Source organism: Buteo buteo, chromosome 4 (assembly GCF_964188355.1).
Source record: "Buteo buteo chromosome 4, bButBut1.hap1.1, whole genome shotgun sequence".
NCBI lineage: Eukaryota > Metazoa > Chordata > Aves > Accipitriformes > Accipitridae > Buteo > Buteo buteo.
The window spans coordinates 70,231,861-70,249,921 of NC_134174.1; the positions used below are offsets into that span (position 1 = coordinate 70,231,861).

The window sequence follows — 18,061 nt, forward strand, 5'->3', positions numbered from 1 at the left end:
AGATTGTTGTCATGCTGGAAGTGGCTAGCAGTGAGTGTTTTCATTCTTGGTGTCTGAAAGAGTACCACTTTGGAGTACTTCATGCTTTCATCATAGATTCCACCCCACCCCCCCCACCCCCCCAGCAAAGAGAAACAGTGAGAATGTGGATTTCTGAAATGAAATATTCTGAGGTCATTCTCCCCTTCTATAAGGTAAGAATATACATAAAATGCAGAGAAAAAGCTAAAGACAACATCTTAAAAATTTCTACAAGCTCCTTAGTGTGTTTCCATTTTCTTCAGGCACTAAGTACATGAGCCACTGTTAAATTTGCCAAGTTTCAGCCACCGTTTACCACTGTAGGGTTTGTAGTGAAAGGAGAGGGGTCTCACATACTGTGCTCCCAATACTTGCTGCCTTCATCTGGCTCAACTTACTTTTCCAGTGTGCCACTGTATGTCCATATACCTTAAGGAACAATTACAAGAATATATAAACATGCTCCTGCAACACATTTTCAGTCTTCCTTACAAGGTCACATACGAGACCCAGGTGGCACAGCACGCACTGTGTCACTAATGCCTCATGTCAGAGGGACCTCGCACCCGAAGGTTTTCCTGGAAAGAGCTTTTCCCTCCAGCACTGCTTTACATCCACCGGTGCTAGAGCCCACGTCCTCCCGACACCGACAGCGGCCGGTCACAGTGAGCCAGCAGTTCGCGTTGCCCCGTTCCCGAGCGTGGCTGGCCGTCACCCTCGGCCTCCCCCGGAGCCCCCCGCAGACACGGCGGCTGCCAGGCCCTGCGGCGGGGAGGAAGGAGAGGCCGCGTCCGCAGCGCTCGCACCCGAGGAGCGCACGCTGGCCGTCACGGGAAAAATCTGCGAATACACGAGAAATCCCTAGAGACTCGCTTCAACAAAGCGAACAACCAAAGTCAAACGGTTCACGGGTGGAACGAAGAAAGGTAACCTCCCGCGCCCGCAGCCGAACGGGAGCCGCCGCCGCGCCGGGAGGGAGCGGGCAGCAGCCCCGGCCGGGGGCAGCGCGGACCGGCGGGCGGGCGCTCTCCCTCGCCGCCTGCTGCCCCCAGCCCGCAACAGCAGCTCGGCTACAACATAAACAACCTCCCGGCTCTGCTCGCAGTCGGGCCTGCGCAACAGCCGCCGTGGGCGAAGCTGGCGTCGCCGCGGTCGCACCCGGTTGATACCGGAACGCTCCTTCCGCCACCGGGCAGGCCCGAACACCCCCGCCCCGCCGGAATGCCGCGGGCGGGATCCCCCGCCGGGTGACCGCGCAGGCGCACTCCGCCCGCCCTCCTTAGCAGAGCGCGGGCCGGGGCTTACGTATGCCGTGCTGCGCCGCGCCCGGAAGCAACGTGACGCGGCGGGCGGCTGTGGCCACAGGCGGCGGCGCGCCGTGCCGCCCGGGTGAGTGAGCCGAGCCGAGCCGTGCCGTGCCGTGCCCGGCGGCGCGGGAGCGGCCTGGGCTGCGCCGGGGGGGTCGCGGCGAGGCCCGGCTGAGGGGCCGGGGCGGCTGCCGGCCCTGCCGCCTAGGGGTGTCGCAGAGGCGGGCCGCGCTGTCGCGGCCGCCCGTAGCTGAGCGCGACGGGCCCCTTAGCGGAGGGGCGAGCCGCGTTGCGGCCGGCGCTGGGCTGTGCCTTCCGTCGGAGCTCCGCGGTAAGTCAAAGCGGTTGCTGCCGGCTCCCCTCCTGCGACTGGAGGATCGGGAGCCGCCGCTGTATTGGTCGCAGCGGAGGAGTGAGGACTCCGTGGGAAAACAAGCGAGCTAAGCCTTGAAGCTGTAGAGGTGCTGTACGTACAGTCGCTGCAATGCTGCCTGCGCCTGGACGCGCCCTGTTCTCTTGGTCCTCGCAAGCTTTCCAGAGCCTTCTAGACTTTGGTTCAAATTTTCTTGACAGCTACGGAGCATTGTTACTGCGTGGAGTTATTGGCAGAGTGAAATAGCAGTTTGGACCTCTGCGAGCACTAGACGAATTGATAAGAGCTGCATTGGCCTTATTCTCGAGCTTTGTGACAGCAGAGCTGTCACCCCTCTTGGGAGTTCTTTTTCCTTGCTTGCCTCTTGTCTGTCTACTTACAAGATTTCTCCATGCCCAAAGAAAAAATTTAAACCCTCCTGACACTTGCGTGACACATAAAAGTTATTACCTAGGTTTTGACCTGACTCTTGGTGATAAGCCTGTGTTGTTTGCTTGGTGTTTGTTCACGGAAGATACAGCAGGATCAGATTAGAGGGTTTTTTTAAGAAACCTGATAGCTCTCTGAAAGAAGTAATAAAACTGTAGATAAAGGAGACTTAATGAGCAAACCTTACACAGTTTTCCAAAAGCCTTTGGCAAGTGTCCCTATACTATGAAGTCAAGAACAGCTTTAGTTTCTTAAATGAAAAATAACTAAAATACTTCCATAAATGCTTATACCTGTGCTGACTGTACCATAAAAAATGACGGATACTTGGAAGTGTTTACCTTCTTTCTTTTCTCAGAATTGGTCTTGATGACACTGAGAAGCAATTCATAAAGGGTTAAAATAAAGTTTTCTTCTTCCCTGTCCTATAGTAAAGTATTTATATTTAATCACATTAGAAAGTACGTTACCTTTTCTGTATTTGTGACGGTGAATAATTTTTGTTAACTGCTTTGTTTGTTTTGATTTGTGTGTTTGTTTGCTGTACTGCCTTCCTCTTCTAAGCTACTCTTTTCCAGCATTGTTATAAGAAGTGTGTTCAATAGCAGAGTGAACATCTTTCAGGCTTAGCTTTGGTAATTTTTCAGCTGCTCTTGTTGCATGTTGTGTTAGTAGGAATATGAAAGCAATGTTATTTTTATGTTTTTCTGCAGCATCCAGGGAAAAAAACATCTGATAGTCACTGTGGATGATACTCTGAAAAGTCAGTTCCAGGTTGTCGTTAGCAAAAATCAAAAAGTAAATAGAATGGTAGAAATTATCAGGTAAGGAATGAAGTGCAGAGTAAAAGACCATACCATGCCACTGTGTAAATCCTTGCTTTGTCCAAACTTGAGTACTCTGTGCAGTTCTGGAGTTCACTCTCCCTTGGGTGATATGCTGTACTCTGTTTAGGATAACCGGGGAGGTGGAAGACGAGCAATGGAGATGACTGTATCGTTGAAATAGCCTTGACACAAGGAGAGCAAGAGCATCCTGTACTGATTTGTTAGTGGCAGTGTAGTCTAAGGAGTTGCTGTGCTTCTCTCTTGCTGGTGCTAGTACTCACATATTGTATAGATGGGTGGGTCGGTCTCTGAGCAGAATATTACCATGATCAAGCTGTTTTCTGGAGGGGGGGGGGAACTGCAGCTTCAAGTAGGAGGGGTGGCAAAACTGGTGCACTTCTGGTGCTAGAATTGTTTAGGGAAAACTTGAGCATCACAGCAGAGGGAGGAATGAGAGGATGGGTGCACTACAAGCCTGCAAAATCATGAGTGGTATGGAGAAGGTGAATAGCCCCAGAGCCATGCAAAGCTGGAGACCAGGAGGGTATTCAGGTAGTTTTAATTGCTTTCTTGTCCTGCCCATGTACTTTATCTGGTCATCTGACAGACCGCTGTTCTACTGATGTGTTTTGTTTTATGTCTTATTTTCCCCATTAGGATTTGGGTGTCAGTTTATCCTTTATAGAAACTGAATGCCATCTTGTTTCTCTCCAACCCCAAAAGAAGAAGGCAACACGTTGTGAGGGCAGAGAATAAAAAAGGAAAGGTAGGTAAAGGCAAATGGCTTAAAAATAAAGAACTGGAGGGAATGCTGAGCTGAGCATGCACAGTTCCCTGAGGCTGAGATGCTGATGAATGCTGTTTTGAGTGGTGTTCTTCTTGGAGAAATGAGAGGACAGGGACTTAGAAATAAATCCTACAGTTGGTGAATAGTCCCTAGTTTTTCTTAGGAAGTTGTAGCTTAACCGTTGGCTGGCTTAACCATTACCAGAAGGCAGTTGTTGAAGAGGTTCCACAATGGGGCTTTGGATATGGAGGGTATGAATAAAAAAAACTACTAGGGCAAAAAAGTGCAACTAAAATTTTTGTAAGAGGTTCTGGAAGAGAGGCTGACACCCAGGGTAGTAAATGTGGAAGTCACTTTTTCTCCTGAAATACTAAATGGATATTAAACAAGAGTGCCAACTTCAGTCTACATTTTTCAGAATTCTTTTCATTCTATCCTTGCATTTCCCTGGCTACGGTTTCTCCTGGATATGAACATGTGTCCAGGTACTTGATTTGTATCTTGTTGCTTAGCAGCACTATTGTCACTCTACTTAACTGTAGCTATTACAAAACTTCTATTCAGTCTCCATTGCTTTTCCTGAGTGATCTCTGGCACTTGTACAACCTTCATTTGATGGCCATAGGGAAATGGGAACAGAATTGGGAGGCTAGTTCTATCATCTTTATCCTTAACAGCTGGTGGAACCTGCTGCTCAGTGCTGAAAACAGGTGGTAGAAGAAAGTAGCCACATTTGATCCAGGCAAGAGCAGAGAGATGATGTTAGGACGAAGGAAATGCTTGAAAGGTGCTAACTAACCCTAGCTTGAGGTTTCTTAGTGAGGGCTAGTGCTTGATTAAATTAACCTGTGTCCTTATGTTCCTCACTTATAAATCAGAGTAGCTGCTTTAATCAAGATTACTTTTTTTTTTCTTAATTAGGTGAGGGAAAGAAGTCTTTGCACAGAGATACACCTATGTTTGTTGCAGTTGTGTCTAGGACTAAAGGTGGACTGTAGCATGTCTGCCTATACAGATTATTAATAATGTCAGGATGGTTCCATGCTTTTTCTCTAAGATGGAACTCTCTTTAAGATTACTGAAGGTGTTCACTGCCCTTAACTCTCTGAAACCACAGTTTTCCATTGCTCACTTCCTACTATGCTTGCTGTACACTGAGGTAAATAACTGCTGACCAGGTAGGAAATCTAGGATTCCTTGCCACTAACAAGCATCCTTCCATAAAAACTACTGGTTTCATGTGGGAAATGAAAGTACCCATTTAGTTGCTGTTCATTTTCTCTTGCCAGTTCTTCCTCTATTTCAGTGTCTGAAAAAGAAAAGCAGTTCCTCAGTATCTGCAGGGGTTGAGAGGAATCTGTTGGTTTTTTTTTTTTTTGGAAGCACAGTTCAAAGAAGTTGCATGTGCTAAAAATTGGCCATGTAAGCCTGAAATGAGGGCATTCCTGTTTCTTGTTAACTGTTTAAAAATCAAAATGAAGGCTTGGCTTAACATAAAAAATCAGCTGCTATGATACATCTTTAGTCACTGTTCTGTGTTTTTTGTGAGTGACCAACATTCTGGTGTTAGTGTTGTCTTTATTCTGCAGTTATACACACCAGGTTTATCTTTGCTAATAATTGGAGAGGGGAAAAGGGGAGAGCAGGGCCTATGTGTGCTATGATTAAAACAAATTCCACTTCTTGCAAAGTGGGGATCTCCAGATAGTCTTCTAATGAAATGAACGACCTTATATTTATTTGGGGGGTTTGAGGGGTTGGTTTGTTTTCCCTCATGTGGACATAGTGAAATCTTAATGTCAGATAATTGTGAGTTGGGTCTTCTATTAATTCTTGAGACACTGAGGTTTTTGCAAGTGTCTTGAACTCTAACCCAACTACTTGAATATTGTTCACTCTTCATGAGGTTTTTTCCACAGCTGTGAAACTTTCAGAGAAGATTGCTTCCTGATCCCAGAAGGTGATGTGTTAAAGATGTTAAAAAAAAAAAAAAGCAAACCCTCCCCCCCAGTAAACAACCCTCCAAACAAAAATATCCCACAAACTAAATAAAAACCAAATACTGTCTTGTAACAACATGAGAATTAGTGCTGTTGGAATTTGTTTGAATTCTAATAGGTAAATAGGAATATAACAGTGGTAAAATAGGTGTAGGCAGAAGACAGTATAACTAGTATCTGAGTTGAACTGAGGAAATACTATGAATTTTGTAGTGTCTTTGAAGATGAGAAACTAGATTTATGGTTTCTGCTAATTGCAGTGATAAGAGTGCTTGCGGATGACACCAAGTTGGGTGGGAGTGTTGATCTGCTTGAGGGTAGGAAGGCTCCACAGAGGGTCTGGACAGGCTGGATCGATGGGCCAAGTTCAATTGTATGAGGTTCAACAAGGCCAAGTGACGGGTCCTACACTTGGGTCACAACAACCCCATGCAGCGCTACAGGCTTGGGGAAGAGTGGCTGGAAAGCTGCCTGGTGGAAAAGGACCTGGGGGTGTCGGTCAACAGCTGACAGCCAGCTGAATATGATCCAGCAGTGTGCTGAGGTGGCCAAGAAGGCCAGTAGCATCTGGGCTTGTATCAGATCGTGTGGCCAGCAGGACTAGGGAAGTGATTGTCCTCCTGTACTCGGCACTGGTGAGGCCGCACCTTGAACACTGTGTTCAGTTTCGGGCCGCTCACTACAAGAAAGACATTGAGGTGCTGGAGCGTGTCCAGAGAAGGGCAACGAAGCTGGTGAAGGGTCTGGAGCACAAGTCTTAGGAGGAGCGGCTGAGGGAACTGGGGCTGTTTAGTCTGGAGAAGGAGCTGAGGGGTGACCGTGTTGCTCTCTACAACTACCTGAAAGGAGGTCATAGCGACGTGGGGGTCGGTCTCTTCTCCCAAGTAACAAGTGATAGGATGAGAGGAAATGGCCTCAAGTTGTGCCAGGGGAGGTTGAGATTGGATATTAGGAAAAATTTCTTCACCAAAAGTGTTGTGAAGCGTTGGAACAGGCTGCCCAGGGAAGCAGTGGAGTCACCATCCCTGGAGGTATTTAAAAGATGCACTTAGGCACATGGTTTAATGGTGGACTTGGCAGTGTTAGGCTGTCCTGGTTTCAGCTGGGATAGAGTTAACTGTCTTCCTAGTAGCTGGTACAGTGCTATGTTTTGAGTTCAGTATGCGAAGAATGTTGGTAACACTGATGTTTTCAGTTGTTGCTAAGTAGTGCTTAGACTAAAGTCAAGGATTTTTCTGCTTCTCATGCCCAGCCAGGGCACAAGAAGTTGGCACAGGACAGAACCAGGGCACCTGACCCAAACTGGCCAACAGGGTATTCCATACCTTGGGACGTCCCATCTAGTATAGGAACTGGGAAGGGGGGGAGGGGAATCACTGCTCGGGGACTAACTGGGTGTCGGTTGGCGGGTGGTGAGCAATTGCCCTGCGCATCATTTGTACATTCCAATCCTTTTATTAATACTGTTGTCATTTTATTAGTATTATCATTATTAGTTTCTTCTGTTCTATTAAACCGTTCTTATCTCAACCTACGAGTTTTACTTCTTTTTCCCGATTCTCTCCCCCATCCCACTGGATGGGGGGGAGTGAGTGAGCAGCTGCATGGTGCTTGGTTGCTGGCTGGGGTTAAACCACGACATAGGCTTATGGTTGGACTCGATGATCCTGAAGGTCTTTTCCAAACTAAATGATTCTATGAGTCTCTTAGAATCATTTAGGTTGGAAAAGACCTTCAGGATCATCGAGTCCAACCATCATCCATGTTATGGAGTACCCTGTCTATGCACTTTTTGAATACCTCCAGGGATGGTGACTCAACCACTTCCCTGGGCAGCCTATTCCAATGTGTGACAACCCTCTCAGTAAAGAAATTTTTCCTAATATCTAACCTAAATCTCCCTTGCTGCAACTTGAGGCCATTTCCTCTCATCCTATCTCCAGCCACCTGACAGAAGAGACCTGCACCCACCTCACTACAAGCCCCCTTTAGCTAGTTGTAGAGGGCGATAAGGTCTCCCCTCAGCCTCCTCTTCTCCAGGCTAAACAACCCCACTTCCCTCAGCTGTTCCTCCTAAGACTTGTGCTCCAGGCCCCTCACCAACTTGGTTGCCCTTCTCTGGACGTGCTCCAGCAACTCAGTGTCTTTCCTGTAGCAAGGGGCCCAAAACTGAACACTGTACTTGAGGTGTGGCCTCACTAGTGCTGAATACAGGGGAATAATCACTTCCCTGCTCCTGCCGGCCACATGTATGCCAGGATGCTGTTGGCCTTCCTGGCCACCTGGGCACACTGCTGGCTCATATTCAGCCGGCTGCCAACCAGCACCCCCAGGTCTTTCTCTGCTGGGCAGCTTTCCAGCCACTCTTCCCCAGGCCCGTAGCCGTGCATGGGATTGTTGTGACCCAAGTGCAGGACCCAGCACTTGGCCTTGTTGAATCTCATACGATTGCTCTCAGCCCATGAATCCAGCCTGTCCAGATCTCTCTGTAGAGCCTCCCTACCCTCAAGCAGATCGACCCTGCCTCCCAACTTGGTGTCATCTGCAAACTTGCTGAGGGTGCACTCGATCTCCTCGTCCAAGTCATTGATAAAGATATTAAACAGAGTGGGGCCCAACACCGAGCCCTGGGGAACACCACTTGTGACCTGCTGCAAACTGGATTTCACCCCATTCACCACAACCCTCTGGGCTCGTCCATCCAGCCAGTTTTTCACCCAGCAAAGAGTACATTTATTTTAATTTAGAAGTGAATGCAAATGCCATATGGGGGATAGGTGAAGAGCAAAGGCAGGACTCGCCCTTGTGGAAGGGTGTGGGCTACAGTGGAGAAAACAAAGGCGGTAAAGGGCCTACAGAGGTAAAGCCACTCCTGAAAGTTTGTCTACAGCTCCCTTTCATCTGCTGTCTGCATCAGACTGCAAACACCTGAGAACAGGGAGAATCAAGGTCAAGGGAAGCTGCATGTGGGAGATGGCTAGGCAGCCTGTGCTGTGGGGAGGGCTGTCTGGACTAGTCTGGGACTAGACGGAAAACAGTTGTTAATGCTCCAACCTGTAAAGCCCTGGATTTTGTGCTGCAACGTGGAGTAGAATTACATCATCTGCTGGGACAGCAGGACGGGAAGGTGAGCGTGCTGGTGGGAGGGATGAGGCTGGAGCCGCGGCGCTTACATCAGCCGGCCGTGGGCGTGGGTCCCCGCGCGCCGCGCTGATGTGGCGCCTGCTGCCGGGAGGCCGGGGATTGGCTGCGGCGGGTCAGCTGGTCCGGCCGCGCCCGCCGCGGCGGGAGCGCGGTCGCGTCGCGGTCCTGGTGCCGCCGCAGGTGCCGCTGCCCGTGGACATCTCTGTCGCAGCTTCAGCAGGACGGGTCAGGTACGGAAATCCTGGTGGCTTCAAGTGCCGCGGCAAGGAGTGACGCCTGGAGGTGTCAGTGATAAACGTGCGGCAAGCCGTTTGTCTGCCGTTGCGTTTTGTGAAGCTGGACTCGCTCTCTGTGCCTGAGTGGGTTCTGCTTGCTCCTGCTGTGAATCGCTCGGTTCCTCCGCTTGTACTTCCCAGGGCAGGCAGTTGGAGGTACTAGTCCTGTCTCTAGTGCTGGTGCTATACAGCCCTGCTTGTGCTGCTTCGCTTACTTATAGACGAGGTATAGCAAAATGGAACAATACTCAACGTCCACAGATGCTATCTTTTGAGGTACCCAGAACGGTTCCGACAGGCCAGTAACAGGGTTTTATTCCGCTGCACAAGGCAGTGTCAATCGATGCAGGGTGCTGCGACCGCGCTGTCCTGCTGGAATGGATTCTTGGTAGAAAAGAATTGCATGGTATGTGTTGCTTGAATTGCCTGTTGTCTGTGTGTATAACTTCTATAGAACCTGGGCAAAGCTATTTGCGGACTGTTCTAAAGACAATTTATTTGAAGCTTTATTTTAGTCAGTTCTTCTCAGCTGGCTTCCCTCTGGGAAGGTTTCTTGGTTTTGAGTTTGCATTAAGAACTGCAGATATATATTTTTTTTTCCTTACAAAAGTTTTCATTTTAAGGTAACAAAGCTGCTTAAATAACAAAACCCCTGAATGTTACAGAGGACTTATTTGTGTTATGGTAAAGACTTGCTTTGTTAAAATTATGCGTATTTCCTTGGAACTTGATTTCTCTCTGCTTAATTGCTTAAGTGTAGTACAGTTTAGCTCTTTCTATAGGAGTTTGGTTTCCAGATTTTTTTCCCTTGTGGAATGTCCTCACGCTTAGTTGAGATATTGGCCTTTATATATAAAACTGTGAAAAAAATTTATTTAGTTTTATTTTATCAACTCACTGCAAATATCTGTGGACATCCCATGGGTCTGCAGCCAACAGACTGAAAAATCAGTGTTATAGATTGTTGTTGTTAAAAGGCACCAGTTTTAGGATTTGAGACCTCTGATTGCTTGGTAAGGTGACTAAGTCTCTTTACGGTGATCTGGAACAGAATCTAAATGTACTATGTTGTTTAACAACTGTTATGGAGATAATAAATTAATAAAAACTAGCCAATAGTATTGCTTTCTGTGAGCAATAATATAAGGATAACTTTTATTATTTAAAGAGATGATGGGAGAATGATATTTTTAAAAGTCAGGTTTGGAGACTAGTTTGGAAGGAGTAGGTCTTCCTGGTAATGAAAAAACCATAAATTTTTAAGCTGTTGCTGGAGTCTTGGAGAAATACCTGAATAATGCATTTTGCATTTCTTTTTATTGCTCCCTCCCCTCCAAGTAAGGCAGATTTTTAGTTTTTTAATTATTATTATTTATTTTAGTTTTAATTTTTAATTTTTTTAATTAATTTTTTAAAAATTATGTACCTTTTTTTGGTTTGTTACTGAAGACCAGAACCATTCCAGGCATGAAAATGGGAGTGGAATGGAAAATGAGGATTGAAAGTAACTTTAAATCCTTGATTGAGTAAGAGAAGAGAAAGGAGTTGTTCTGCAGCCTCAGACTAGCCTGAAAGAAAGCTTGTCATTTACAGTATGCCCTACGCCCTGTCTATGCTTTCTGGCAGCCTCATTCCCATTTCACATATTTTCTTGATATCTGCTGCTGCTGTAAAATTTCCATTTCTGTCGTCTTGTTAACTTAGCCTCCTTGCCTTTTCTCGCAAGCTAGTTGCAAAACTGTGCTATTTCTTTCTAATCTTTTTCCTTCAAAAGATCCACACTGTCTACCACCTCTCACTGCTCACTGTCTGCTCACTCTTAGCAAAGTTGTCTCTGGTAAAGGGAAGCAGGAGGCAGTCTTCCAGAAGGACAAGGTTGCTCTTAGTTGCAGGCAGCCCTGTAGTGGGAATGTGAAGTGGTTCTCTGGCAGATCAGTAGGAGCAACTAAGGACACAACACAGCTTGATCTAGCTAGTATGGGTCTATATTCTAGTGACGGTGCAACACCAGGTGAAGGTTATTACCGTGGTGGGAATCAAAGGCCTGACAGAAGAGGTTGTAACAGGAAATGTCTGGGGGTGAAACTTCAGGTAGAGTGCCTGGTTCTCTTCCCTAAGGGAGCTGGTCTGTGAAGGAAGCTGAAGAGGAACAGGCAGTTCCACTCAGGATAGTTGTGGTGGAAGGGGTTCTGGACAAAAGACCTGCCGTTTGCTAGTTCAGGTTGTCAGAAGCTGCAGGACTTGGCCATTCCTCTGAGACATAACTGAGACCCTGCTGGGAAGATGATGGCTGACAGTAGATGCTAGGGTGGACTTCAAGGTGGAAGGGTCAGACAGCCAGACATATGAACAGTGGGAATTGTTGTGCCCCCCAGAGGCAGGTGCATGAGGTGCCTGGTAAGGGTTCGAAGAGGGAGTGTCTAGTTGGTACTGTTCACCTTTAAGCTTGCCCTGTTATGAGAAGAGAGCTTGGACTACTTGCTCAGTTGTATCATCCGCTCTGAGTCCTTTGTCTGCCTCGACCTGGCAGTGGTCACAACTGCCATTTCAGATGAAATACAGAACTGGAGGGATGTTGAAAATTAATATTGTTAAAAAGCCATGCTATGTAATCTTTACTAGACAAAACAGGAGAGCCATTATCTGCTGGTGGCAGCCTTGTCTTATGTAGACGTGTATATTTTGGTAAGGTTTATAATGAGGTATAAGAACAATACACTGGTGTGGGGTAACGAAGCAACTTGAAGTGTTCATGTACATGTATGCCAGAACTGCCAGGTGCTATAACTGTCGTGGTATTTGTAATAGCAGTCTTCCAATGCAGTTACTATGAGCTCTCCTTGTCCTCTCTTCAGTACCTTCTCCCTACCACCACTTGTGCAGTGTTGTTTGCTCTATTCCAATGGTGCAGAGAGATGGATTGAAAGCAAGTAAAGGAAGCAAATTTTTGTAAAAGGGGAAGGAGAGGTTTCATGGCTTAAGCGCTGTCTGGTAGACCTGGATTCTTGTTAATCTCCTTTGTTTCCTTTGTGATACTAGATACATTACTTCAACTAGATCTGTCCTAGGAAATGGCTAATTGTGTATCCCTTGTTTGCTGGGTGCTTGCTCTAGTGGATTTTGACTTGCAAGAATCTTGAGTGTTTACAAGTTTAGTCAAGGGAAACTAGTGCCAAATACCTTTGAAATTGCTGCCTTACTTGTAATCATGGTTAACATTTTGTCATTTGGTAGTGCTCAGGGAAAAGTGAGTCAGCATATTTTCTATATTGAATAGGGCTGAGATTCATAACTGTAGTAGATGCTCTGTTGTGGGGTGTACAGAGAAGTCTGTATGATACAACCTCTCTATATTTTTTTTTTTTTTTTTTTTTCTTCCAGGCTTCCCTGTGGACAAAGTTAGGACTCTTCTCCATTGTAGATACACCCGCTAATAATGTCTTCCCTTCTTGGGGAACCACGTTTTGTTCTTGATCTTTAATAATTATCTTCTGCCAGCAGGCAGGGAACAGGGGCCTTCAGTTCTTCTAAGTCACAGTCTGAGAATTCTGCAAAATGGAGAGACTGGGCTGTCTGTCTCTTGCACAAGGAAATTGCGTTAAGACTGTACAGGACAAAGAGGAGTTGGGGTGGGGGGTTTGGTGAGGAGAGAGATACAGATGGAAATTCACTGATATTTAACCAGTTTTCCACCTTCCTCCCTTCCTTTTAACTTACAGATATCCTTGATTTGCAGAAGGCATCTCAAAATGTTGTGTCGAGCTGCTCTGAGCCCCCTTGTCCGTTCCCCTGGATGGTGCTTTGTGTTATCGCCACATGCCATCGCAGCCATTTCCCGTTTATGTATGTATGAGAGAAAGCACACATTTCTAATAATGTTGGTCAGTATGTGTCTGGGCATGCCTATACTCTTTCCTATGTTGAAAGGAAAATCACCTCATTAACATCATTCAAAACTTGCAACCTCTGGAGTGAGTTGCACTTGGAAGCTCTACTTTCTTAAAATTACTTTCTCCCTTAACTCAATAACATTCAGCTGATGACTGAGGGGTCTATTTTTCATTCTGATGTGCATTTCAAGCAAAAAAAAATCAGTTGTGAAAGTACTGCTACTGTAAAAGTTCTTTATTTCAACCTCATGTATTCCTGGAAAACAAGATCTGATTATGTCTGCTCCCCCATTTGCGTTTTCAACCCACAGATGTCTTGAATAAAACAAGATGTGAAGCTCAAAGTTATTCAGATTAGATAAAAGTGGAAAGATGCTTGCAGGAAGTCTGAGTGTAAATACATCACTGCCCTGTAAATAGTTGTTCCCTGAAAACCTAACTTGAGAGAACCATTCACTGTCTATTTGATTAGTGGTCTGAAATAGAGAAGGCAAGGACAGATAGACTCTATTAGATCAAGAGATTAACTGTTTACTGTTGCATGCAAGATTAATTTCCCATTGATCTGTGTGTTAACAGTTCTCTTTTGTTGATATTTATATGAATTAATAAATGTTGAGAACTTTAAAATGCTAAACTTGTTTTTTCTGACCTATAGTTCTGTTGACTTCTGCATTTGTAGTATTTCTAAATATTCCGCATTTTCCGAAGTCCGTAAACTACTCGGTTAACACTGTGAAAATTATTCCTTAGTATTGACAGTAGTCAGTATCCAGTATTGGAACAATTCTGGTTACTTCATCAGTTGCATTCTAAAACTGAATTGAGCATTTATCACAGTTTTCTTCTGTTGTCTACTGTTTCTGTTGTGATCCCGTTCGGCTTGTCTATTTTGAAATTCTGCTTCTTTACTTCCGAGAAGCAAGCCTCATGCAGGTTTCATAAAAGGATCTGCAGTGCCAAATACTAAAGTCTTTTTCATATGTTTCTCCTTCTTTATTAAGGAAGTGAAACTGTTGACAAGGTACTGGATATAAAAACTGGAATGCCTAGAAACCTATTTGTCCAAAAAGTTGACTGGATGGCTATACCATTTTCTTCCTAATTGCATATGAAGCAAGTTAATGGGCTTGCGTCACCAGAATTGTTTTGCATGTGTAACGTGGGAGCTGACTTCACATCCTAGTCCAGTCTAAAATAACTAAAAAAGACAGGTTTATGCAGTCATAGAGCAAGGTTAGCAATTAGGGCTTTAGCAGAGATGAATGAAATTCTCTGCGTGTCCTAGAACCATTGTTGTCTTCCATGTCTTTCTGAAAAAATAAGTGGTTTCTTTTCAGATACTGGTTATCCCTCAACAGCTGCCTTCTTGGAACCTTCTAAACCCTGAAGCTCTAGCCAAGAGAATTGGAAACAATTTGGTTTTACTCCTTTCTAGTCATACTGTGTGGGATAGGCAAATACTATATAGTCATGTATAATGCTGGAAAGAACAGTTAAATTGGAATCCTTCACCTGTTCTTTCATATGTATTGTAGGCTTTATTTACATTCACAAGTATTCCCTCATGAAAATGAGGGGCAAATGAAACTCATCTCCAAATTCCATTTTTTAATTTTATATGCGTGACATGTTAGTGCAGCCCTCAGTTATGATTAATCATTTAAGCTTCTTCCGCGTGTCTGATGAACAAAAGATTTACTTATTTAAAACATTGTTAAAGGACTACTTTCTCTTTTTTATGTTCATTTCTGTCTTTCTCCAGCAGAAGTAACACCCAGAATAGTCACTTTAGGTTATAAATGAATCTATTTTGTATTATTGAGCATCAAAATTAGAGAGACTGAACAGATTAAATAAAATCAGGTAACTCTGACCATGGCATAGGATTCAGTTTACTGACTTGTAAAGAAGCCTCTGCATCTTCAGATGAGATATTGGTTAGGATTGACTAGAATAGAATAGTTCAGTTGGAAGGGCCCTACAGTGATCATCTAGTCCAGCTGCCTGACCACTTCAGCACTGACCAAAAGTTAAAGCATGTTATTAAGGGCATTGTCCAAATGCCTCTTAAGCCCTGACAGGCACGGGGCATCGACCACCTCTCGAGGAAGCCTGTTGCCGTGTTTGAACACCCATCTTGGTAAAGAAATGCTTCCTGATGTCCAGTCTGAACCTCCCCTGATGCAGCTTTGAACCAGTCCCATGTGTCCTGTCCCTGGACGCCAGGGAGGAGAGATCAGCACCTCCCTCTCCACGTCCCCTCCTCAGGAAGCTGTGCCCCTCAGCCTCCTCCTCTCCGAACGAGACAAACCCAGCGTCCTCAGCTGCTCCTCAGAGGACGTGCCTTCCAGCCCCTTCACCAGCTTGGTTGCCCTCCTCTGGGCGCATTCAAGGACCAAAATGTCCTTCTTAAATTGAGGGGCCCAGCGCTGCAGACAGTATTCCAGGTGAGGCCGCACCAACAATAAACACATCGGGTTAACCACCTCTTTCGACCGGCTGCTCATGCTGTGTTTGGTGCCCCGCAGAATGCAGTTTGCCCTCTTGTCTGCCAGGGCACACTGCTGACTCACATTGAGCCTGCTGTCGACCAGCACCCCCAGATCCCTTTCTGCAGGGCTGCTCGCCAGCCACTCCTCTCCCAATTTATACTTGTGTCCGGCGTTACTCTGTCCTTGGTGCAGAATCTGGCATTTGGACTTGTTAAATTTCATGCCATTGATGATTGCCCAATGCTCCAATCTATCCCTCCACAAGGCCTCTTGTCCTTTGAGAGAGTCAACAGCACCTCCCAGTTTAGTATCATCTGCAAACTTGCTAATGGTGCAGTCAACTCCTGCATCCAGATCATTGATAAAAATGTTGAACAGCACTGGCCCTAGGATTGAGCCCTGAAGAACACCGCTGCTTACTGGTCCCTAGCCAGATATAGCCCCATTCACTACAACCCTTTGAGCCCTGTCTTCCAGCGAGTTCTTCACCCAGCACACCGTGAACCTGCTTATCTCACAGCTGGGCAACTTGTCCAGAAGGATGCTGTGAGGAACAGTATCAAAAGCCTCACTAAAATCCAGAAAAACTACATCCACCATCTTCCCTGCATTCAGTGGGCCGGTGACCTTACCATAGGGTATCAAATTAGTTAAACAAGACTTTCCCTTTCTGAACCCATGTTGACTATGCCTGATGATTGCATGGTGCTTTATATGCCTTTCAATAGCATCCAGTATGATCTTCTCCATAACTTTTCCATGAATGTGTTCCATCTTTTGACTAAGTTGCACTTTTGGTCCCAGAGTGTAGTGTCAGTAGCTGATTTTTCAGTAATTACATCAGAAGTATTCTCCATCTTTTTTGCTATACTGGTATTTTTGAGACTGTCTAAAAGTTGACATTGGTTTAATACAGTTTCTTAATAGCAGTACAAAAAGAGCTAGATGGAGGATAAGGAAATGTGGTTTCAAATTCTTGTCAAGTAATATGGCTTATCCATATTATATTAATTATCCAGTTGACACACTTGGACTGCATGTATTCTTATCTGCATGACTCCTTCAGACGCAATTCACTGTGGCTCTGCAAAACTGCATATGAAGTATATTGGAAGTGCTTTCTGTCTGCCTTCATTTCTTCAGCTTAACTTTGGGACTTTATGTGTTTGGGTCCACCTCTTTGTCAATTAGAAAGGATCCAGACTGTTCCTTGTGATTGTAACTTAATAGTCACTATCCTCTTTAATCTGCTGTGCTGATAGTGGTCTTGCTGACCTTTGCAGGCATTTTGAAAACAAGGATTTTGCTGGCAAGCATTCCCTAGCTCATTGACTTGGGCAAAGTGCCAGCCTTACGTATCTTGTGTCTTACCTGTGTAATGCTGTGACTGTCTCTTCTCCCTCCAATGCCTATTTATCCTGTAGGAAGGTAACTTCCAGTTTGTATGTCCATCATCCCCCTTCTGCTGCCCCTAGTTGAGCAACGTGCAAAAATACCTGAGCTAGAGATGTTGTAAAAGCTGTGTTTCTTTTCCTCCCTAAGAGTCAAGCTTTCTGTGCTACTACAGATGGGAAAACTCTCTAGCTGTATCTAATGAGGTGAGGCAAAGGAGATTGTTTTTAAAGCTAGTACTTTTACTTCTGATGTGAGCTGTATGGGCTTTTTTTAGTGTCCTTCAGTTTGGTCTTCTAGATTCCCAGAATCAAAGCTCTCTTACACATGGGATATTGCCTTATATACCTTAGGGACGGTCAGAGCTGCTCAGATATATTAATGGTTCTCACTTTATTTTGGTGACTTGAAAGCTAGCTTCTCGTTCCTGGTCACTGAGAAGTGTTTATTGTGAGCTTTAGCCTTGGAAAGGGAGGAAATGTTACATGACTTCAAGGGCTTAAAGTCTGAATGAAACACTTAAAACTGCATTTTTTTTTCTTTCTTTCTTTCTTTAACCACAGATCTCCCTTGTCATAACCAAAGATTAAGGAATGAATCTATCCGTTGTTGGAGCAACATCCCATTTATCACTATGCCACTCAGCCGTGCACATGGAAAATCATTTGCACACCGCAGTGAGCTGAAGCATGCAAAGCGGATTGTAGTGAAGCTGGGTAGTGCTGTTGTGACTCGAGGGGATGAGTGTGGCTTGGCCCTTGGGAGGCTGGCATCTATTGTAGAGCAGGTAATTCTGTGACTGAAGTGGAGTGTTTGTTTTAACTTCAGATACTTGGTGATTGTTGGATGGCACAGAAGATTGTAGGAAAACTCAAAAAACAGTGATGGCCGTTTAAAGCAACGTGTTGGCCTTTCCCTTTTTTGTTCCCCTGTGCTGTGGTAGCATAAACCGTGTAACTCTGTAAATAGGTATTTAAAGGTGTGGTGAGTTAACCTTGACCAGCAGCTAAGCACCCATACAGATGCTTGTTTGCTGCCCCACCTCTGCCCCACCACCAGTCGGATTGGGAAGAAAATAGGAAGAGCAAAAGTAAGAAAACCTAGGGGTTGAAATAAAGACA

The 18,061-nt window shown here is 45.4% G+C and overlaps 1 protein-coding gene across 14 annotated transcripts in view; it reads left to right on the plus strand.

Moving 5' to 3' along the window:
- The first annotated feature begins 1,288 nt into the window (after nucleotides 1-1,288).
- Nucleotides 1,289-18,061, plus strand: part of ALDH18A1 (aldehyde dehydrogenase 18 family member A1) — a 42,285-nt gene continuing 25,512 nt past the window's right edge. The window contains exons 1-5 of one of the 14 annotated variants that reach the window (XM_075026683.1): nucleotides 1,289-1,410; nucleotides 2,844-2,954; nucleotides 3,615-3,723; nucleotides 12,883-13,006; nucleotides 17,504-17,727. In XM_075026683.1, the coding sequence (XP_074882784.1) occupies nucleotides 12,913-13,006; nucleotides 17,504-17,727 (318 nt within the window). In that variant the 5' untranslated portion in view covers nucleotides 1,289-1,410; nucleotides 2,844-2,954; nucleotides 3,615-3,723; nucleotides 12,883-12,912. The other 13 variants (XM_075026684.1, XM_075026682.1, XM_075026685.1 and 10 more) reach the window with 13 other exon arrangements.